Raw genomic sequence first — 24,026 nt, 5'->3', positions numbered from 1 at the left:
TTAGCAGAACCCTGATATTCTTGTGTTGTATGGTTCCCTTGAAATGGAAAGCAATGCAGAATAGCGAATGTATGTTTATATTGCAGGAGCGTTTCCCTTTATGACGTCAGACACTTGAAACCAAAAGACAGTAAGCCAGTGTGGTCTCTGTCAGACCATACGAAGAGTGTTGCATCTGCCTTTTTCTCTCCTGCTACTGGGAACAGAGTTGTCACCACCTGTGCAGACGACCAGCTTAGGTGAGGCTGCAGGCACAGTCTCTACCCGGCTGGAAAGGGAGGAATCTTTCACACAGCTGCTTCCATAGCCAGAAGCATTCAACACAATGGGGCGGATTTTAAAAGCCCTGCGCGCCTATTTTGCATAGGCCGCTGGCGCGCGTAAAGCCCGGGGACGCGCGTAAGTCCCGGGGCTTTCGAAAAGGGGCGGGAGGGGGCGTGTCAGGGGCGTTCCCAAAACAACGCTGCATTTCGGGGGCGGGCCGGGGGGCGTGGTCGAGGCCTCTGGACCAGCCCCCGGGACCGGAACACGAGCGGGGCTGCCGGCCGGCGTACACAAAGGTAGGGGGGGGGGGGGGGTTATGTAGGGGAAGGGAGGGGAAGGTGGGGGGAGGGCGAAGGAAAGTTCCCTCCGAGGCCGCTCCGAAATCGGAGCGGCCTCGGAGGGAACAGGCAGCGCCGCTGGGCGCGCAGGTTGCACAAATGTGCACCCCCTTGCGCGCGCCAACCCCCGGATTTTATAAGATACGCGCGTATTTTTTTAAGATCTACCCCAATATATGTTTCTCATCTGCATTTTCTCTCATTATTTATAGGGTGTATGACACCAGCTGCCTCTCCATCGCTTCTCTTCTTACTACTTTGCAGTAAGTTTGTTTATTTGTTTGTTTATTTATTTATGTTTTATGTGAACCAGCATGATGTGACTGCGGTCTCGAATGCCGGTATATAAAAATCCGAAATAAATAAATAAATTTAAAGATTTTTTTATATACCGCGGCACGTGTGGCACATCACCTTGGTTTACAGAAAACGTTAATTCTGCAATGCGCTTTACAATAAAACATATTAACTGGTAAAATAAACAAGTGGCATGTTTAAGCAATAGCTAGGAGAATAAATGTCATAGTTATGAGTTTAAACAATTCCACACGCATCCTGTGCACCTTCCAGTTCGTTTCGTAGAAAATGTGTATGAAGTGGTTTTTCTTACGAGTGCCAATCAATTACTTTGCTGTTTTGTCTCAGCCTCACAACCCTTGTTTAGATGCTGAGGTTTTGACTCATCCGGCAAGTTCAGATGTTCGCTGTTTTCAAAGTTTTAGATTTGAACAGAGAACATCTTTCAGAATGTAATGGTTGCATCTGGGGAGTGATGGCCGTGCAAGTCCCGTGTAACCCTGGCTTCCTCACAAGCGTTTCTGGGTAGCCCCTGAAAGCTGTCGCATAACCTGCAACATGGTTTTAGCCGATGGTCCAAGGGTCAGAACACAGGATTGTTATCTGATGACTTAGGCTGCATTAGCACAAAGAGGTCCTTTTGCTGTGAAATTTGTGGTGGATTTAAAGTGCCCACGTACATTTTCACTATCTTTTCATGGAAATACAGATTTAAACTGTGATCTAGAAGTGTCGTTTTCTCCCGAGCAAGCTCCCAAGAATACTGCCTCCTGATGTGGCTAAAATTGGCACCTTGTGAAACTCAGAGAGTGCTTTTCAGACATTTTACTGCTATAAATGGCTTTCAGAATTGACCTAATAAAGAGGACAAAGCATCAGTTTTATTTCTTGGCTTAGCTAGAATCTGCCCTTGCGGTTCCCAGGAGGGAGGTGCATGGCTGTAGCAGTGACTCCCAGGTGGGGCGGGTTGCACGAGTTGGTGGCTGTGGGCATTGCTCGTGTAACCAGATAATTATAAATATTTAAAGCTCCGTAGCTGGTGAGGGGGTAAGTTATGTAGATGTTCACAGGAACTGATTTAACTTTCCCAGGATATTCACAGGGGAAATTACCTTGCAGCTTTCCTCCTGCTATTTGTGTGTACCAGGGTCTGCACGCATGCTGCTACCACCCTCCTCATACTACCAGTCTCACTCCTTTTGTAGGGGTGACTTTGCACAAATATATTGGTATATTTTTAAAGGCCAGATTTATGCAAATAAATTCCAATTTGAATATGGACCTCTAAAGATTTAAACTGAATACTACAGCAAAAGCAACTAGACATAACCTCTGCCACAGTGTGAGTTGTTGCTGGATTCCTACTTAGGCTGAAAGGGACACAGAGTGAGAAATTCCCAAGCAGGTAGGGATCTTCTTGTCTGAAGAAACCTTCCTTGTTAAACCTGTTCTGTATTTTATTTGCTGTTTGAGTGATCAGTAAAAGTTTTTGTCTTTTACTTCTCTACTACCAGGAGAGCCAATGTATTAAAACCCCTGCTAAAATTGGCTTTAAATTTTAGTGAGTTGCTCTTTGAGCGGGCGTTAAAACACTGGGTCCCCATGGGGTGCAGAAAACTAATGGCACGCAAATGAATCATGCATAAAAAATAGTAGTAGCATAGAGTGCTTTTATTTTACTTAGGAAGCTGACGTGCCAGCCCTTATTCTGGAAGCCAAATTTAGGCTCTTAGGTAGAAAGCTTAAATCCAGAGCCTCCAGGGTGGCTTTCTCTGAAATGCTCCCTGTTCCACGCGCAGGTCCCCAGAGGCAGGCAGAGCTCCAGAGTCTCAATGCGTGGATGAGACGATGGTGCAAGGAAGAGGGATTCAGTTTTGTTAGGAACTGGAGAACCTTTTGGGGAAGGGGGAGTCTCTTCCGAAGGGATGGGCTCCACCTTAACCAGGGTGGAACCAGACTGCTGGCGCTAACCTTTAAAAAGGAGATAGAGCAGCTTTTAAACTAGAACAAAGGGGAAAGCCGACAGTCGCTCAGCAGCGCATGGTTCAGAGAGAGGTTTCTTCAAAGGATACTAATGATGCATTAGAATTAGGGAATCCCGACAGTGAGGTTCCAATAATTAGAAAAGTAGTCCAAGTGCCTGTAACTAAAAACTCACCTGAGCTAAAAAATTCTAACTTATCCCTATCAATTAAAAAGCAGAATGAAAATACAAACAAAAAACAAGGAGTGAGCCAGAATCATCACCGAGCAGTGGATCTGAAGTAGGATTAGACAGCTCTGGGTTAGAATGAGTGTGTTCAATAGGAGATGCTTACATCACGACCCCTTGCGATCCTTATGCCAAGCGGGTAGCTGTGTAAGGGACGGGGTAGCTGTGTAAGGGACGGGGTAGCTGTGTAAGGGACGGGGTAGCTGTGTAAGGGACGGGGTAGCTGTGTAAGGGACGGGGTAGCTGTGTAAGGGGCTTGCAGTGTTAGGGGGGGCTATAGTGCCACTTCCTTGAGAGGAGCAAAGAACATGAGGGCAGGCTGGAGGAACCACTAGGCGAGCTAGGCCTGTGCCTAGGGCGCTGAGACTTAGGGGGTGCAGCAGGCAGGCAGCCCCTGACTCTCCCTGACTCTCCCCCAGGGCCACCCTCCCGATGCCCCCCTGGTGGTCCAGCAGAGGCCCCGAGAGTGATCTGCCGCTCCCGGGGCCTTGGCTGCCACTAAGCAAAATGGCGCCGGTGATCTTAGCCCCTACCATGTGACGGGGGCCAACCAAAGGCACCGGTAGCCCCTGTCACATGGTAGGGGCTGAAGGCCACCTGCGCCATTTTGGTTAGTGGCAGCCGAGGCCCCGGGAGCGGCAGATCGCTCCCGGGCCCTCTGCTGGACCACCAGAGGGGCATCGGGAGGGTGGCACTGGGGGTTAGGCAGGGCGAGTGGGGGGCTGGCTGCCTGCTGCAGCGTCCCCTAAGTCTCGGCGGCTGGTCTCCGGCTGCGCCGATCTTCCTTTCTTCGGCCACGTGATCAGCTAGACCGGCTGCGCAGATCTTCTTTCTGTGTGTGTGTGTGTGTGATGTGTATGTGAGAAAGGAATGGTGCTTCTGTGTGTGTGTGTGTGTGTGTGTGTGTGTGAGAAAGGAATGGTGCTTCTGTGTGTGTGTGTGTGTGTGTGAGAAAGGAATGGTGCTTCTGTGTGTGTGTGTGTGTGTGTGTGTGAGAAAGGAATGGTGCTTCTGTGTGTGTGTGTGTGTGTGTGTGAGAAAGGAATGGTGCTTCTGTGTGTGTGTGTGTGTGTGTGAGAAAGGAATGGTGCTTCTGTGTGTGTGTGTGTGTGTGAGAAAGGAATGGTGCTTCTGTGTGTGTGTGTGTGTGTGAGAAAGGAATGGTGCTTCTGTGTGTGTGTGTGATGTGTATGTGAGAAAGGAATGGTGCTTCTGTGTGTGTGTGTGATGTGTATGTGAGAAAGGAATGGTGCTTCTGTGTGTGTGTGTGATGTGTATGTGAGAAAGGAATGGTGCTTCTGTGTGTGTGTGTGATGTGTATGTGAGAAAGGAATGGAGCTTGTGTGTGTGTATGTGAGATAGGAATGGTGCTTCTGTGTATATGTGATGTATGTGTGAGGAAGGAATGGTGCTTCTGTGTGTGTGTGAGAATGGAATGGAGCTTCTGTGTGTATGTGAGAAAGGAATGGTGCTTCTGTGTATATGTGATGTGTATGTGAGAATGGAATGGTGCTTCTGTGTGTGTGTGATGTGTATGTGAGATAGGAATGGAGCTTCTGTGTATGTGTGATGTGTATGTGAGAAAGGAATGGTGCTTCTGTGTATGTGTGTGTATGTGAGAGAGGAATGGTGCTTCTGTGTATATGTGATGTGTATGTGAGAAAGGAATGGTGCTTCTGTGTGTGTGTGATGTATATGTGAGAAAGGAATGGTGCTTCTGTGTGTGTGTGATGTGTATGTGAGAGAGGAATGGTGCTTCTGTGGGTGTGTGATGTGTATGTGAGAGAGGAATGGTGCTTCTGTGTGTGTGTGATGTGTATGTGAGAGAGGAATGGTGCTTCTGTGTGTGTGTGATGTGTATGTGAGAAAGGAATGGTGCTTCTGTGTGTGTGTGATGTGTATGTGAGAGAGGAATGGTGCTTCTGTGTGTGTGATGTGTATGTGAGAGAGGAATGGTGCTTCTGTGTGTGTGATGTGTATGTGAGAGAGGAATGGTGCTTCTGTGTGTGTGTGATGTGTATGTGAGAGAGGAATGGTGCTTCTGTGTGTGTGTGATGTGTATGTGAGAGAGGAATGGTGCTTCTGTGTGTGTGTGATGTGTATGTGAGAGAGGAATGGTGCTTCTGTGTGTGTGTGATGTGTATGTGAGAGAGGAATGGTGCTTCTGTGTGTGTGTGATGTGTATGTGAGAGAGGAATGGTGCTTCTGTGTGTGTGTGATGTGTATGTGAGAGAGGAATGGTGCTTCTGTGTGTGTGTGATGTGTATGTGAGAGAGGAATGGTGCTTCTGTGTGTGTGTGATGTGTATGTGAGAGAGGAATGGTGCTTCTGTGTGTGTGTGATGTGTATGTGAGAGAGGAATGGTGCTTCTGTGTGTGTGTGATGTGTATGTGAGGAAGGAATGGTGCTTCTGTGTGTATGTGAGAAAGGAATGGAGCTTCTGTGTATATGTGATGTGTATGTGAGATAGGAATGGTGCTTCTGTGTATATGTGATGTGTATGTGAGATAGGAATGGTGCTTCTGTGTATATGTGATGTATGTGTGAGGAAGGAATGGTGCTTCTGTGTATATGTGATGTATGTGTGAGGAAGGAATGGTGCTTCTGTGTGTATGTGAGGAAGGAATGGAGCTTCTGTGTGTATGTGAGAAAGGAATGGAGCTTCTGTGTATATGTGATGTGTATGTGAGATAGGAATGGTGTGTGTGATGTTTATGCTTCCAATCCTACCTGCAAGACGGACAGTACAGTGTACAAATAGGCAACTGCACCTCCAAAACTATCCCCCTGCCACAAGGTGTTCCCCAAGGCTCCTTCCTTTCTTCCACTCTGTTCAACATCTGCCTCCTTCCTCTCTGCAACCTTCTATCCAATCTAGGCCTCCCGCACTTCATTTACGCTGATGATGTGCAAATCCTTATACCTGTAAATGACCCGCTCCAAAGAGCTACTGAGACCTGGAATTCCACATTATCGGTTATTAACACTCCCGACTGTGGCACTCAACACAGCCAAAACTGAGCTATTGTACATCACACCCCCCCTCCCTACAGCTAGGCTGCATCCCCCAATCCACCAGTGCCTACAACCAACGGGTTTGCAGTCTTGGCATCACTATTCATAACCACATCAGCAACACCCTCAGAGCCTCTTATTTCAAACTTCACTCCCTCAAAAAAATTAAACCCCTACTGCACCGCGGTGACTTTCGCACCATCTTACAAGCATTTATTCTATCCAAAATTAACTACTGCAACGCCTTGCTACTAGGTTTACCCAGAAGTACACTATTGCCTCTACAATTACTCCAAAATGCTGCTGCACTCATCCTCACTAATGCACACACAAAAGTGACCACATCACCCCTGCATTGGTTACCTGAAAGGATAACACAAAACTCTCTCCCTCATCCACAAAGCTCTCCACAACCAAAACCTGCACTGGTTCACGGAGCACCGAAGAGACCAGAGCTGCTCTTAGCATCCCCTCGCCTAGAGAATCTGAATTTGAATCCACTAAAGCTCGGGCAATATCTTTAGCTGGAGCCGTCCTATGGAACAAACTCCCTCCCTTCCTGCGGCAGGAACTTTGCCCAAAAAAATTTAAGCAGAATCTGAAACCCTGCCTCGTCAGACGAGCATTCTCCCTCAGTCCTCTTACTTATTCTACCTGTATTTAATTAGCTATGCAATTAGACATTCTACCTGTATATCGTTATTCTTTGACTCCACATAGCTTGTAAATTGCTCACCACTCCTTTACGCTTTATTAGGTGACATTTGCTTGCCGTTTATCAGTATTATCTGCTTTCTTCCTTCTTTCTCTGTAAAGCTCGTTTAGCTACATTTTTGTTTAATGTGAACCGATGCGATGTTCCCAACGTTCATCGGTATATAAAAGCTTTTAAATAAATAAATAAACTGCAAGGAACATTATTCAATAATTTAAATAGTGAGTTGTTGGCCAGAGCTCTACGATGTAGACATCTAAGCTTCCACCGCTGCTCGGACAGCTTGTGAGGCATTGGGGCAACTCCATGCAAAATAGTTGTTCCTTCAAGGACAGTAAGAAAGTATCCTTGATAGGTTGAGAGTAAGACAAATGGAGCTGAAGCTTGATTTGCTTGTGAGCTATCTGGCCTGTGTTACTCAGCAGCTCTAAACTGAATTATGGTACTACCACCCCCTCAATCTTACTCCTTGTTTCTCTAATCTTTTCTATACAGCCATAACAACAACACAGGCCGCTGGCTCACCCGCTTTCAGGCCATGTGGGACCCCAAGCAGGAAGATTGTTTTGTGGTGGGCAGCATGGCCCATCCCCGCCGGATCGAAGTTTTCCATGAGAGTGGGCAGCTCATTCATGCCTTCTACGATGCGGAGTACCTGTGTTCTGTCTGCTCCATTAATGCTATGCATCCCACCAGGAACCTGTTGGCTGGTGCTAACTCCAGTGGGCGGGTCCACCTGTTTATGAATTAGCAGAATCAAGTACATACGGACTCCCAGTGCTAGCAAAGCTTTGCTGCTGAAGCTTCTGTTTGTATCTGGGAATGTGTCTAGTAAGATGAGCTCCTTCCTGGTGGAGCTGTCACAGCAATGAAGCAAAAATGCTGCAGCGTTTTCTCATTTTACAAACGCTGTCCATAATGACCACAGTAGTGTGCCACACACAGCACTCATGTCTGAAGTTCATGGCCGAAGCTTAGAGAGTGAAGCTGGCTCTAGTAATGTTTAACAGCAGTTTGGCAAGCTGGGGGAAGGTATGGCCACCTTCCATAGTAGTCTTGGGGCTTTTGCCGCTTCTTATCTAACTGCTGGTCAGTGGTGGAGGCAAAGAGCCGAGTTTGAGGCTGCTGATTTCTATATTTGGGGATCAGGAAACACATGAAAACTGCTTTAGGGTGTCTCAGTGGGAGCACCCCTTGTGAGGTTTGTAGAGTCTAGGAATGAAAATGTTCATTTTTCTTCCAGTGTGCCTGGTTTAGTTTTACACAGGAAACTGACTTGTGAATCCCTGCTTTTATTCTAGTTTGAAATGCATTTCTGAGACGTGTGAACCTGTTTCTAGTAGAGGTGGCGTGTGGGTGTAGCAACTTGCCTACTTTCCTACTGTGACTTGGAAAATGATCTTGACATAAGGGAGGGGGGTTGGAGACATTTGCAGGAGTGTTCCCTATACTGGGGGTGGGCAGGTCTGGTCCTCGAAGGCTGAAAATCAGGTTTTCAGGATATCAGTAATGATTATGCATGAAGTTGATTTGCATACAATGGAGGCAGAGTGGATATTTCATTGGAAGCAGCTTGTGCAGTCTGCGCTGTCTTGAACTTCTGTCATTTTCGGAAGGAATCTTAGTTGCATTCATTCTCTTGTAACTATGACTTATGAAAGGCCTCCTAGGCTCTATTTCCAAGAGCAGAGGACAGAGCTTTCGTAATCTATTAAAAGAGGCTGAAAGCCAGGGAAGAGGTAACCTGGTATGGAGGAGAGGATTCGTAGTCCTCACATGATGATGTTTGACAGAAGGGTTTCACTCTAGGGCAGCCTTGGGTCATGTAGCCTCCCCAACCTACCTATTGGCAGTAGCTCCAGTACACTGCTCCCTTCTTTGGAAATATTGGCTCTCCTCCGCTGGGCCTCATGCTGGTGGGATTGTGGTGCTGTAGGTGAGTGCCTAGTGCCCCTGCCCTCTTCCCTTTCTGTGTAATGGTGTTTGTGGGAAGGAAGGCTGGCATGGTCCCCGCAGCGAGGGTGATTGCTGTTAGGGTACAGTCCATATTTGTTTAGTAAGTGTAGCATACAAGATCATCCTAGTCTACCCTAGTGATTCCCAAACTTGTCCTGAGGGACCCTGAGCCAGATGGGTTTGCAGGATCTCCATAATGAATATGCATGAGGTACATTTGCATATACTGCTGCAACTGCATGCAGATTTCTCATGTATCTTTAGTGAGGCTATCCTGAAAACCCACCTGGTGGGGGGGAGGGGGGGGTGACCCCAGTGTGGAAAAGAACCTTCCTTAGTTCTCCCCTGGAAAATTCTCAACACAAGTGCCACTTGCCTTCAAACCGATTTGTTAGGAAGTGCCTGCTGCTTGTGTTGGGTATTTTGTGCAATACAGCACCTGTGCCTCTGGCAGCTCTTACCTTCCCAATGCTCATGACAGCTGCTGCCAGCCCCCTACCTACCCTCTTAGAAGAAAGATGCAGACCCCAGTGCTGCCCCTAATAAAGGTAACTTTCTCCCAGCTCCTTGTTGGTTTTCCTTCTTCAGTCCAGTTTGCTAATTTTGTTCATGTTCCTGGAAATAAAGATTAACAAAACACAGGTATGATGTCTCACTCCATTGTGTAGGTAACGTTTGAGAGCTCTTACCCCTTTTGTCAGCACTGATCCCATCGCAGCTGCTGGGCCATGAGTGCTTTGGTTCTGGCTGTGCTTGTTTTTCAGTTTCTACCTATTATAAAGAGCTCAGATTTGCAAATGATGACAGTGCCTCCAGTTTTGTTATGATAGTTAAATATTTATTGAAATCTAAAAATACTTTTCATGGTAGCGAGGTTGTTTTTTTTTTACCAAGTACATAGTTGTAATGTAGAAAATGGGACATTGTTTTTGTAAAGCAAAAGGAGTTGATGCATTTGGCACATGAATAATTTGTCGAGTTTTATGAAAACTAAGAAATTCACATTTGAGGGGTTCTTGCCCTGTGCTGCAACTTTAGTAGAGGTCTCTGTGATTATTTCAGTGCCATAAGTCTTTAAAAAGCTCTCATAAAAAGACGAATTGACTAAGGAAGGAAGTTGACATGTAAAAGTATAATTCTCTTGCTTACTAACTTGGACCTTTATTTTGCTAATCCTATGAAATTTGAAAATGTGTACAGCTAGTCTGAGGCTACAAGAACATCCAACAATGTGTGAGCACAAGTGGAGACTGAGGAGAAATGTTTACGTCTACAATAAAAAGCAAGGCCAGCTTGTCCAGGGTGCAGTGCCTCAAGTTAACTGTCTATACTGTTTCTCAACTTATAAAGGGTAGGAAATTAATCTAAACAGGACCCAACTGTGCTTTGCAATTACAGGCTACCAGTGATGCAGTCAGCGTGGAGGCTGGACCAGCCGTATCCCTGCCCCAGAACCTGTGGTAGCAAAAGATCGGTCACCTTTAGAAAAGCCTGATAACCAGGGTCCCCCACCTCATGCGGTAGATCAGATCTTTCAGGTTCTGTTTCTGCCCTGGGGTAAAGATCAGCACAAACAGCGAACAGCTGATGCTTCAACCACACCAGTGCCTAGAGGAAGACTACAGCAGGAGCCTGCTGCTGGCACAGTGTTATCAGTCAGGAAAGAGGATGGGCATTGATTTGCAGGTTTGAGCAGTATTCTTCAGGGTTTACATTATTTGCTTATGAGAGGAGATGCTATGGTCAGAAGCTGTTCTAAGAGATGGTTTTCACTTTTTATCTATTTAATAGGGTGCTTATAAATCATTCCAAGGGCACTAACAGCTAGAACTAGACTGCTCTCATCATAGCAGGCACAAGGCATCATACACAGGACCCATGGCAGGCTCATGGCTCCATGCAGAAGAGCCACAGTGAAGCTGCGGCAGGATTTCCAGAGCTCTAATAGCACTGACAGCCAAACTCCCATTATGACATTATACCATCACATTATTTGTAAGTAGATACCATTTGCAAACTCTACCAGCTGCAGCAAGTGAAGGTAGCAGTCACCACCGCTGCATTCATTACTAAATCCAAAAGTAGCACGTTAAAGAATTTCAAAACGATTTGCAAACTGGGTTGAAGCAGAGCTATTTCTTAAATACTGCAGAACACAGTAACTGACAGCAGATGAAGACCCACGTGGTGCATCCAGCGAGTTTGCTGGGTGGTAACTGCCGCTCTGTACCGGTTACCACCGTGCAGGAAGGTTAGATCTAAAGGTAGCAATAGGCTACCTCTTCTTCAGTTCCATCCTCTCACCCTTAGCGAGGGAGGAAGAGTTTACTTTGAAAAGTCTGTTGCTGAGTCTTTGAATCATGCACTCTCACCTTGCAAAGGCTGACAGCAGCTCCATCCTACCATAACTTTTCTCTCTCCCTCTTTTATTCTAAAAAGAATTTGCAGCAATTTACATCAAACTATGCCCAGTGTTAAAAAAAAAAAGAAAAAAAAGTCTTCATAAGTATTAATAACAAAATAGCATTTTTTTTTTGTTAAAATATACATTGAAACAGTCTCTTGTACAAAATTAAGTAAAGAAAAATTCTGAGGCAAAATGTTTGCAAGCACTCTTGCACATTTCTGCAAGCAGCGTGGGGTGGAGAGGACCCACACGCTATTCCTGTCCTTCCAGGGGTTGCTGACCTCTGTCCCATCCCTATCTCAAAGATACAAAGGACAGACACTGTTTGGCCTGTTAGTTTTTATCAACTAATTTATAAACAGAAGTGCACAAACGTCCTGTTCTGTAACCTTCTGCTCCAGTGTTAACAGCCAAACAATCTCCAGCAACGACCTAGTGCTGCTGTTTAGTATCTGCATAGCACAACTACCTCCCCTAACTAAATGTAGTGCCCAATGCAGAGATGCGCATACCCAGAGATGCGCATACCCAGAGATGCGCATACCCAGAGATGCGCATACCCAGAGATGCGCATACCCAGAGATGCGCATATCCAGAGATGCGCATACCCAGAGATGCGCATACCCAGAGATGCGCATACCCAGAGATGCGCATATCAAGAAAAAGAAGTCACTTGTGAAAGGTGGGCATGAGAAAGCTAATATTCCCGTCAAGGTTTGACAGCAAGCGGCTTCTGAAGCTGGTGGGCACAGGCTGGGAACAGCAGTATGTGCAACCTCAGCCATTTATCCTTTCCAAGTGACAGACCCTGAACCGGTGACGACACACGAATGCATGGTTAGCACGTGACATTGCTAGTATGGCGTTAGTTCCAGAGGTTCATAGACTGCAGAGAGCACAGCAGCACCATGAGGAGAGCCCCTTCTACACCCTCAATCTACATCAGTAACCCCACCACTCTATCTAGCACTCAAACTACTGCCACCTTTCCTCTGAGATCTTAGGAAAGAAAGCACTAGCAAGATTCAATGAGTCTGGGACCCAAAGCAAGATGAAAAAGAGAAACATGTTGCATTTCTTTTCCCTATTCCTTCACTCCCTTGCCTGCTTTGAAGCCTTTCCCCTTCTCCTCCCAAGGCAGAAGAGTTCATAAAGTTTTTGCATGGACTACACAGCAGGGGGAAAAGGGAGCAAGGCGCTCGCTTTCAGGAATCGATGACCAGGCCCAGCAGGAAGCGAAGCTTACAGGCAAACCAGCGTCTGAGAGGACAAAAGTACTGATAATGGAACTGTTCAAACTCGGGCGTCTGCCGGATATCTCGCAGAAATGCCACATCCAGATCTGACTCGGTGAGGATAATGAGGAGCAGAAGCAGGACTAAGAGGAGCCCCAGGGTGACGAGCAGCAGACGAGCAACACTCAAAACAAACTTGTTCACCTGTTGTGTTTCTGTGGTAGTGCATAGGCACAGAGCACGGGGCTCAACCCCCACATCCCCTGCTGCTGCTGCTATTGGGGTGCTGGCTTCCAACTCGTTCTCCTCCTCAATGCTGCAGGGGTGGCCATTGATCTGTCTCCCTAGGAGCAGCTCTGGGCTCTGCTCTGCTACTGGTGTGGGAAGCACACTTTCTGAAGGACTGTATATTTCATCTGCAATGGGACAGTCTTCCACACTGCCCTCCGTCATTCCAGCACATGCACGGGGCAGAAAGGCATCGTTGTGAGAAGTAGAGCGGACAGGGGTGGAGTGAGCGCTGTCCCGCAAGGACTCCAGACCTAGGGTAGAAAGAAGAGAAACAGCTATAGTTCAAACCCAGAAGTGAATCACCAGAGCAGGTAAAAAAAAAAAAAAAAAAAGCTGCTTGCAAAATCTAAACCAAATCTCCCTGGACATTACTACTGTAGGATTATTCAAAACATTATAAAGTCTGCATGATCCATGAGTGCTGGCACACTCTCCTAATTGGTCAAATATTTGGAAGTTGCGGAAACACAAATAAATAAAATAATTGTCTTCACTCCTGTGTCCTGTTTCTCTGCCTCTGCTCCTATTCCTCACTGCAAGGTGGGTTTCTGGCCACCATTCTCGGGAGCCTTGAGGTCACTGTTCAGGTGGCTCTATCTAACTCTCCATTACTAACTATAACATTCATAACATCTCCCCTTCATACGGCCTTTCTTTTCCGTCTCGGCTCTTGTAAAAGCCTCTTCGTTTTGCCCTCTATGGTACCTTCACAATTCTGCTGCCAGCTCAGCTATTCATGTGTCGCTGTTCCTGATCTCCCTGTCAGGTTCCAGTCTATATTTAAACCTGCGCTCTCGCCTTGCAAAAGCAGAACAAATATTTCTGTTCAGTAAGGAAAGGGCTGGAGAGCCAGCAGGAATTCATATAATAAAAGGGTAGCTTTACCAAGGTGGGCTTCTGTTCTATGGATAGAAGATCATAAGAAGCAAATACAAAACATAGAGTCAAAACACAGAAATGATATATAAGCAATTACTGTGCATTGTGTGTTCATACAAAACTAAAATAATATAATATGAAACAAAACACTCAAAATACACTAAATATAATCAATCTACCTCTTTTAAACACATCCCAAAAATATTTTTGAAGAATTTACTGGGTGAATGAAGGAAAATTTTTTTCTTTTTCGGTAGGTTAAGGGTACAGCGATTAGGGGCCTTGCTTTATGTCTTGATTTTTTATTCGGTCTTTGTATACACTTCTTTGTTTTGGCCTCTGGTTACATTATATTGACATACAATATAAAGAATGTGAGGCTAAACATGAATCACTAGTCAACACATCTCCAAAAATTTGTTGTTTATATATAACAAACCCACACAAACAACTAATACAGAACACTTGTAATTCAAAAGAAATTGACAACATTTTTCTAGTGTGCTGTGGTACAATAAATATGTTCTTACAGTGTGATGTCAATTTACGATTTTCATATCTGGCACACCCCTCTTGGGTTGTTGCCTTCCTGGACATATGGATATTTTGTTCAGGAAATGGTTTTGAGACTACGATACATAGAAAGGCAACTGATTGTAAATAATTACTGCACTTTGATAGTTGTCATCCTCACAGGATGAAAGAATATCCCCATAAGCCAGTTTTTGGGGTTTTTTTCATGACTGGTTCTACTATTGAGGAATTTAAACAGGCAAGAGCGATGTGGCAATCATTGAAGAACATGGTTATCCTGAGCCTATAAAAGGGGATATTTTTGTAACCGCAAGCTACTTTTTAAAGAAGCCTACAACACCATCTGATAGAATGTACGTGTGCTTCCACATACCCTGTTTACGCAGCATGTTGTTCCGATAGTCAAACAATGGCCATTGTTGCAGGAGTATGCAGTATTTGAAAAACCTTTGTTTGTGTATAAATGTGCCAGGAATTTGCACAAATGGTTGGTATCCTCTTTTTTGCCAATGGATGATAGGGTATTGTTCAGGCCTGGAAGCTGGCCATCCATGTGAAAGTTGTTCTGTTTGTTCGTCATCTCATTCATTATGTGAGTTCATTCACCCCATAACTTCTAAGAAGTAGGTGTTGTGGTCCTCAATCACATGTCAGTCAAGGAATGATGTTTATGTTGTATCATGTCCTTGCAAGCTACTAAATGTTGGCCAGATTAGTCATCTTCGTTCTATGTTCCTTGTAATTGCCCCCCGCGACAGTTCTGTTACACTGTAAACCGGTATGATCTGTATACTTTACAGGAATGTCGGTATATAAGAATTCAAAATAAATAAATCTTTTCAAGACACAGATGACTGAGCACGAAAGTATCCCTAATAATGCACGAGTGGAGGCACCTTGTGACATTTAGTGTAGGATCTTTGGGGTTTTTTTTTTTTGCATAACAGTTGTCATTACGTCCTTGCATTGGTAATTTATGGCGCTAATACAGAAATGGGTTTTTCATTTAGATTGTGTGTTTCTGAGGGGTTTGAATAAGAATGAGTGAATAATTTTCCTGTGATTTAGGAGTGGAGGCTTCTATTATGGGCTTCTTGTTCTCCAGTGTGTTGTACCGCCTTATGTTTGGTCAGTTCCCTAGAGGTTTTGGACTTCTGATTAGTTGAGTCTCATTCTGGAGATGCGTTTAAAGGATGCCGGGATGTTAACTAGTTGGCTTGCAGCATTTGTTTGTGATCTTGTGAGTACAGCTGTTGATTTGGGTTTGGGAAAAAAAACAAATTTTGATAAGTTTTTTTATGTGAAAGGATTGCTTTTTTGATGGTATTCTGGATTTGGCATTTTTTTATTTAATAGTTTTCTGTCTCTTTATTTAGGTTTTGAAGATTGGTTTTAAAGGTTTGGGGTACTGTGAGTGAGGGTTTGTAGTTTAGGGCTTGTTTATTTATTAGTTTGGTGGGTTAATGTTCTGATCTTTTATCTTTATTTAAAATTTATAAATTGCTTTTACACATAAGTACTATGCAATGTATAGGTAAAACAATCATAGAAGCATAGCTATCACAACAAACTTGAAACAAACAAAACATCTTATACACTCTGTTAATCTTCCTCCATCAAACAATATAAGCTTTCAGAAGATATTAATAAGCCTGTCTAAACAGAAAAGGTTTGCACGAGGTCTTAAATGTCTTCGTGCTATCTGCCAGATGCAGTGCCTCCAGAAGAGAGTTCCAAAATATAGGAGCCGCAATCAAAAAAACACAATCTCTTATGGTAACAAGGCGAGCATACTGCATAGATGGTACATCCAAAAGTCTTCTCTGTGATGACCTTAACCGGCATGGACAGTAGACACTTAGCAGTGCATTGCATCATGGAGAGTCCGATGATGAAATTAACCTAAAAACTATTGTACCAACCCTGAACACGACATGTTCAGTAATAGATAACCAATGGAGATCAATCAGGACTGATGAAATATAATAGTTACATTTACTTCCTGAAATTAATCGAGCGGCTGAGTTAAGCAATAGTCGCAGTGGCTTTAGTGTCATTGCTGGAAGGCCAACATAGATGGAGTTACGGTAGTCAACTAAAGGCAGAATAGAAGCTTGTACAACAGTCCAAAAGTCATAAGAACATAAGAAATTGCCATACTGGGTCAATCAAGCCCAGCATCCTGTTTCCAACAGTGGCCAATCTAGGCTACAAGTAAGTACCTGGCAAGTACCCAAAAACTAAGTATATCCCACGCTACTGATGCTAGTAATAGCAGTGGCCATTCCCTAAATCAGCTTGATTAATATCAGGTAATGGACTTCTCCAAGAACTTATCCAAACCTTTTTTAAACCCAGGTACACTAACAGCAACACTAACCCCATCCCCTGGCAACAAATTCCAAAGTTTAATTGCGTTGAGTGAGAGAGAATTTTCTCTGGTTAGTTTTAAATGTGCCACATGCTAACTTCATGGAGTGCCCCCTAGTCTTTCTATTATCTGAAAGAGTAAATAACCGATTCACATCTACCCGTTCTAGACCTCTCATGATTTTAAACACCTCTATGATATCTCCCCCTCAGCCGTCTCTTCTCCAAGCTGAACAGCCCTAACCTCTTTAGTCTTTCCTCATAGGGGAGTTGTTCCATTCCCTTTATCATTTTGGTTGCCCTTCTCAGAACCTTCTCCATCGCAGTTATATCCTTTTTGAGATGCGGCGACCAGAAGTGTACACAGTATTCAAGGTGCGATCTCACCATGGAGCGATACAGAGGCATTATGACATCCTCTGTTTTAGTCTGTTTTGTCAAGGAGGTTTTTCAGAACACACACAATTCGCAGTTTGTTAAAGCCAGATTTAATAACCGCTTTCACATGAAGATGGAATGAAAGAAAAGGATCTATTAACACACCTAGGATTTTTAAGCTGGAACATAACAGAAATGTATTGCCCTCAACTGTGATAGATATATGTTAGATTTGGTAGGCGGTCTCTGTATTAATACAAAGGGAGGAGGAATAGCCTAGTGGTTAGAGCAGTGCCTATGAACCAGGAGACCAGAGTCCTGCTGTCGCTCCTTGTGACCTTGGGCAAGTCACTTTACCCTCCATTGCCTCAGGTACAAACTTAGATTCTAAGCCCTCTGGGGATAGAGAAATACCTACAGTACCTGAATGTAAACCGATGTGATATCTCAATTGAGATGAATGTTGGTATATAAAAGTAATAAATAAATTGAGTTTTTGCAAAGTTCAAGGCCAATTTATTGAAAAATAATCATTTCTGAATAGTTGATAAACAGATTTTCACTGATTCAACTGTTTCTGGCCACGATAGAAGAAATGGCAGAGACTAGCAAGAATTTTACATAATGGGGCTAGGTAGAGGTTGAAAAGCATTGCCAACAGGGTGGAGCCCTGTGGAACACCTGAACTGATGTCATCTCATTTGAACATTTATGTTCAAATATTTTATTAAGCCAAAACAAAATAGCACACTTCAAAAGCACTATTTCCAATACAAAGGCAACATATTTCCAAGCAATATTCCCCTTCTTCCACTAACCAATTTCTCTCCCACTATTCTCACTCGCTACAGATTAACCAATGCTAGTTTATACCTTCATGTTACCATACATGTTATACCTCACAACACTGATTCTAGACCATAAAAATAAGAACCAGTATTTAGAACTAAACTCCTCGCCTCGGAGACAAAGTTGTATATACTTCTCCCAGATGTCCAGGAATAACTTGCACCACTTGAAGGAAACATTAGAAGTCATATTTTGCATCTGCATCATATTGTGGAGCATATTCCTCCATTGCCAAAAGAAGGGTGAATCACCTTTTCCCCCATAACACAAAGCTTTCGAGTGAATAGTCCATCACTCAGATTTGAATAACAGAGGAGACTGTTCAAAACCTCTGAGGAGTTTGCTAGGATATATCCCCAATATATCCCCATGATAAATAATCTGTCACTCGCTACCAAAAGGCTTTAATCTGTGAACAAAACCAAAAGCGGTATGAAAGTTCCCACTTCCAAGTTGCATTTCACACATATCTATCAGAAATGCCAGCCCAGAAAGCATGCGATTCAGAGAGATATGCTTTCCTCAAAAGTGTAATCTGTAGTTCTCTGATCTCCATATTACTGGTAACTGCTTAAGGCCATTAAAACATATCTTATACGCCCAGTCCAGCAAGCCAAAGGAATCCCCAAGTCAGAATGATTATTAAATTTGTACAAACCCTTGCGTATGATGGAGAAAAAGAGCTTTGATCTGTCTTCATTTTTCATAACTACTTCCAAGGAAGCCAAGTAAAAGGAATCTAAATCAGCAAGGGCAGGGAAGTCACATAATGCCATAGTTGAACATAGGAGAAATAGCTGCCATAAGATAAATCATATCGACTTTAAAACGCCTGAAAATTGAAAATCTTGCCCTCGTCGTCCAGGACATGAGGCAGATGAGTCCCTCCGAACTCCCCAGGCCGGCCAAGAGGAGAAGGTGCCTGCCTCGTTCTTCCCTGATTTTGTCGGGCCCAGCAGCGACCGCGAGGCGTCCCGCGAGGGAAACTGCGGGAATGGCAGCCATTTTGAGTCCCTCAGGGCTCACATCTCCAGCACCTCAGACACCGTGGGATTCCCCCCCAGTGCTTTTACCGGTACTCCCAACTCCTGTAGAGGGACAGGGAGTCCCCCCGGCTCCCTTTTTGCCAGAGTTTGTACTGTTAATGCACAAAGCTTTTTTGGCACAATATGAGGGGTGGGGGGGGGGGGTGTCTGGCTTGGGAGGTCAGCTATCCCCACCCTTGCAGGGGTCCTCGCAGGCAGGAGCTGTGCCTGCTCGAGGGCTGCAGGTTCCCACGGAGGCGCCACAGGACAACCCCGATGGTTCGGGGAGGCCGGACATGGTGGGGGGTAACGACCCGGAAGGCATGGATTCCTGACCGGCAGAGGGGGATGACCCCAAGATTCTACGACTATTCCATAAGGATGAGTTTGCGCTGCTTCTTCCTCAGGTTCTGGAGGAACTGGTTCTCCAGTCTCCAGCGGCGGATGCGCGTAAGGATTCTGCAGATTCAGTTTTACAAAGCACCAGGCGTCCTTCCACGGGTTAGACTTTAGTCGAACAAGAATGGAATTCGCCGGATGCGGATCTGCGGGTAGGCAGGGCGATGGCTAAGTTGTTTACGATGCCAGAACAGACCCTGGAGTTATTTTCCCTACCCAAGGTAGACTCCACGGACTCCACCATCATGAAACAGACCACTATCCTGGTTACAGGAGCGACTGCGCTGAAGGATGTTCAGGATCGCAAACTCAAGATCCAACTCAAACAGATGTTTGAGGTCTCGGCCCTCAGTCTTCACGTGGCTATTTGTTCCAGCCTCATGCAGAGGGCATGCTTACGCCGGGTACAGCGCACTCAAGAAGAGCAGATGGACAAGCAAGCGGCTCGCACAGATCGATTAGAATCGGCAATAGCCGTTGTAGCCGATGCACTGTATGACGTAGTCAGGACGTCCTCCCAGGTGATGGGCTCGGCAGTAGCGGCTTGGCGCATGCTGTGGCTTCGTAACTGGTCGGCAGATATTTCTTCTAAGTCCAGGTTGTCCTCCTTGCCTTTTAAAGATCAGCTGCTGTTTGGGGAGGAATTGGATCAAATTGTGCAACAGTTGGCGGATGCTAAGGCGCCTTGTTTGCCAGAAGACAGGCTCCGGGCTAGACGCACATGACAATCGCAGGTTTCGCCAACAGCGCCCCACTGGGGCGCCAGCGCAGAGTGGTTCCTCGGCAAGAGGACATTCCTGGGGACAGCCCTTTCGAGGGGGCCGCAGACCCTTCAGGAATCCCGGGAATACAGCTACCTCCGGTCCCAAGTCTCCCCAATGAAAAAAGACCGGTCCACTCCGCCATTCCTTTTGTAGGAGGTCGGCTAGCATTGTTTTACGGGGAGTGGGCCAAGATCACGCAGGACAAGTGGGTTCTAGGGGTGATAAAAGAAGGCTACGCCTTAGATTTTGCAGGGCCCGTCTGCGACTTGTTCCTAGTCTCACTGCAGAAGCGCAGAGTGGTGCGGGAGACTCTGCACAGGTTGCAGCAGTTGGGAGCCGTTATACCGGTGCCTCTGGAGGAGATTCGAACCGGGAGGTATTCAATCTACCTTGTGGTCCCGAAGAAAGAGGGAACCTTTGTCCCATCCTCGATTTGAAAGGAGTGAATGCAGCTTTGCAAGTTCCTCGTTTCAGGATGGAGACCTTGCGCTCGGTGATAGCGGTACACTCCCAGGAGTTCCGGACATCGTTGGATCTGACGGAAGCATATTTTCATATCCCTATTTTTCAGGCACATCAGCGCTATCTGCGGTTCATGATCCTGGGACAGCACTTCCAATTTCAGGCACTCCCCTTCGGCTTGGCTACAGCACCTCGCATCTTCACCAAGATCATGGTGGTCGTGGTGGCGGCCTTACGTCGGCAGAGAGTTCTAGTCCATCCCTATCTGGACGATTGGCTCATTTGGGCGAAGTCGGAAGCCAGTTGGCAGGCAGCGGTACAGACTGTGCTTCGAACCTTGCAATCATTAGGCTGGGTAGTGAATTTGGCAAAGAGCCATCTGGTACCCTCGCAGACTGGAGTATTTGGAAGTGCTCTTCGACACCACCAAAGGCAGAGTTTTTCTAACGAACGAGAGGGCTTGCAAGCTTCAATGCCAGATTCAGCGGTTGATAAGGTTGTCGATTATCACTACTTGGGACGTGTTGCAGGTGCTCGGGTCCATGGCTTCCACCTTGGAGCTGGTTCCATGGGCTTTTGCTCATCCTCGTGCCCTCCAGCGCACACTCTTGGCTCAGTGGAGTCCGGTGTCTGGTGGATTCAGTTGACAGCCAACACTGGGCCCTGACTTTTATGGTCCAGAGTACTGATACGCAGACATTAGAGAAAAAGCACAGGCTTTTATGGCCAAGTCCAAAAGCAAAGCCCGTTAGCAGCAGCAGCAATGTATGCATTATCAAGAAGGCTGCTCACCCTGTTAGCAGTAATTTTTTGTATGGGTTTGACAGTTGCTTGGCTTTGATTGTAAATATTACTATCCTTACAGAAGGCATGGAGGTAACCCTGCATGGAGCGGCAGTTACTACCCTTAACAGAAGGGCATAGGGTGGGCAACCTGCATGGAGCGGCAGTTACTACCCTTAACAGAAGGGATGGGTAACCTGCACGGAGTGGCAGTTACAACCATAGGCAGCGAGCTAGGCAGACTGGATGGACCATTTGCACTTTCTCTGCCATCATCTTTGTTACTATGAGTTTCTGTCCACCTCTGATATTTGCTGAGCAGAAGCTTTTCCAGTTGTGGGTGCAGATTAATTTTTTAAGCAAAATGGGAACGATTTTCAATGAAAAATTGACTTTTTTTATGCATACCGAGTAGTTAAAGTGCTAAAGCAGGCAAGTTTGCTGCAGAATTACTGAACAATTTATTATCTTTTCCTGCAAAATTTACCTATAAACTGCTGCATGAAACCAAGGGTCTATTTCATAATGGCCAGCCAGCCAGCTTCTAATGATTAAATAGTAAAAGGCAATTAGATCAAAAAAAATAAGCAGTTCAATCTTGTCTGCTAAAATGCACCAAATCCTTTTCTACAACTCTCTGTGCTTTACACAAAATTTACAACTTTTTCCACTGGAAAAACCTTGTAATTCCACTAAATGAATTAATGAACAATGATACAAATGCCATAGAAATTGAGAACAAGGGAACACAGTTATACGTACACATGGATATTATTTACAGACATCTACAAGAATGCAGAGATATGCACGTATGCAAGTTCATGATTACACTCCTATGTTGAAGGACAGATATACACATAGTCACATGGTCATACACAAGCACACACATGCCTGTAATTACCTGGGGTTAGTACTTTTCTACTGTCCTGATTGCTGTGACTGTATCCAGTTAGTGCTGGAAACAGTGGTATGGCCCCAAGTGCCTTCCCCAGAAGCCGGGGCCCCAGGCTCAGCACCCGAACTTTCACATCCCGGTAACAGTGGTTGATCATTCGTAGGTGCACATTCACCTTGGTTTTTATCTTTATCAGACATTTTACCATGTTGAGCCTGTCCTGTTCGCAGGAGAACGGCACCTCCAACACTGCTGACTTTCTGTACAAGGCAGCTTTGGGAACCCCCTTCTCCACCAAACCCTGCTCCTGCCCTACTCTCTGATCTACCCCTGCACTCAGCACATATACAGAAATGTGGTATACAAAGTCTCTGCCAGCTGAAAGCAATCTCTAAAGAACACAAGACATACATGGCTATGGTGTCTTAGACTGTGGATTCCCAGCTATTTTGGGATGTGATATTTTTACTACTGATGTCAGCTCTGCCTGAGAATCCCTGCTGGGTTGGGATCATTACAGGATGATGATTTGATTTTCAGCTTACTCTACACTCTGTCTACATAAGGAACAATGAAAGTGTGAGTAGACATATTGTTTGGGGGACAGCTAAACACCTCACTAGAGTCTTCAAATCCTACTAAAGACAAAACCCTGCACCTGAAAAGTACAGACACATTGCCTTGGTCTCTAATCTTGCAAGATCTCAGAAATGGTGCAGGCCTATGTGTGCCTTGCAATATATCCTGTGCAGTTACAGCATCACATCCACTACTCCACATATAATGACACTCGTGCTAGGGTGGAGAGGGTGAAGGACTGTGAGACATAGGAGCAGGAGAACAAGCATGGAGATGATTACAGAGTCCATGGCCTGAGCAGATCTGAAACTCGACTGAAAGGTATCAGTGGGCAGGAGAAAGTTATTCAAGATCCTTGGAAAGGAAGAGAAAAAGGCTCATGGGACAGATAACAGAACAAATGGAGGAACATCAGCTGAGGAGAGCAGGAGATAGAGAATGTTCCATTATGCTCTTTGTCCTGTACACAAACTTATTATAAATAATTTACAATTGCTTTTAATTAATATTTGCAATATTTATTTATATTTTGTATACTGATATTCTGTACTCAATCATACTGGTTCACAAATATCAAAAATACAATACAAAAACTCATAAAACTCATATACAATATACAAAAAATCTCTATATGTTTTATAGGAAAATTAGTTCTTACCTGTTAATTTTCGTTCCTGTAGTACCACGGATCAGTCCAGACCATGAGTTGAGCCTCTTGTCCAGCAGATAGAGACAGACCAAAACTGAAAGGGTATCCTCTATCAGGACAGAGCCTACCCTGCAGCATAACCATTGTCAAAGCAGATAAGAACAAAGATAACCAAGAAAAAGATCAAACAAGTAACCAAAAAACTCGAGTGAGTAACCAACTAAGCAGTTACAACATTGAATAAATTCTGTAGGAGAACGCTCTTGCATATCCTTGATCATCAAACACAGATACTTCCAGTGTCCGTAAGATAATGATAGGTAGCCTTCATCCAGATACCTGTAGAAAGAGCTTCGAGTAGACGGCAGAAAAAGGAAAAAACAGGGAAGGGTGTCTGGACTGAATCCGTGGTACTACAGGAACGAAAATTAATAGGTAAGAACTAATTTTCCTTTCCCTGTACATACCCGGATCAGTCCAGACCATGGGATGTACCAAAGCATCCCTAAAACGGGTGGGACCGAGACAGTCCTGCTCTAAGCACTTGCCGACCGAAAGAAACAAAAACCGGTGCTTGCACACCAAGACGGTAATGGCGAGCAAAGGTATGCAGGGTTTTCCATTAAGGGCCCTGCATATTTCCTGCGGAGAGATCGATTGACTCTCTGCCCGCGAAGTAGCCTGAGAACACAAAGAATGAGCTGTTAAGCCCTCAGGAACTGCCCGACCT

At 45.1% G+C, this 24,026-nt stretch overlaps 2 protein-coding genes across 6 annotated transcripts in view; one reads left to right on the top strand and one right to left on the bottom strand.

Moving 5' to 3' along the window:
- Nucleotides 1-9,438, top strand: part of WDR76 (WD repeat domain 76) — a 54,951-nt gene extending 45,513 nt beyond the window's left edge. The window contains exons 10-12 of the mRNA XM_029575864.1: nucleotides 87-239; nucleotides 815-865; nucleotides 7,337-9,438. Of these exons, the coding sequence (XP_029431724.1) occupies nucleotides 87-239; nucleotides 815-865; nucleotides 7,337-7,592 (460 nt within the window). The 3' untranslated portion in view covers nucleotides 7,593-9,438. The remainder of the gene's footprint in view (nucleotides 1-86; nucleotides 240-814; nucleotides 866-7,336) is intronic.
- Nucleotides 9,439-9,625: 187 nt separating this feature from the next.
- FRMD5 (FERM domain containing 5) overlaps nucleotides 9,626-24,026 on the bottom strand; it is a 141,768-nt gene continuing 127,367 nt past the window's right edge. For 3 of the 5 annotated variants that reach the window (XM_029575860.1, XM_029575861.1, XM_029575862.1), the window contains one exon: nucleotides 10,780-12,981. In XM_029575860.1, coding sequence (XP_029431720.1) covers nucleotides 12,410-12,981 — 572 coding nt within the window. In that variant the 3' untranslated portion in view covers nucleotides 10,780-12,409. Of the gene's footprint in view, nucleotides 12,982-24,026 lie in introns of all 5 variants that reach the window. The other 2 variants (XM_029575863.1, XM_029575859.1) reach the window with 2 other exon arrangements.

Source organism: Rhinatrema bivittatum, chromosome 13 (assembly GCF_901001135.1).
Source record: "Rhinatrema bivittatum chromosome 13, aRhiBiv1.1, whole genome shotgun sequence".
NCBI classification, from domain to species: Eukaryota; Metazoa; Chordata; class Amphibia; order Gymnophiona; family Rhinatrematidae; genus Rhinatrema; species Rhinatrema bivittatum.
This window is presented reverse-complemented; position numbering and strand designations above follow the sequence as displayed.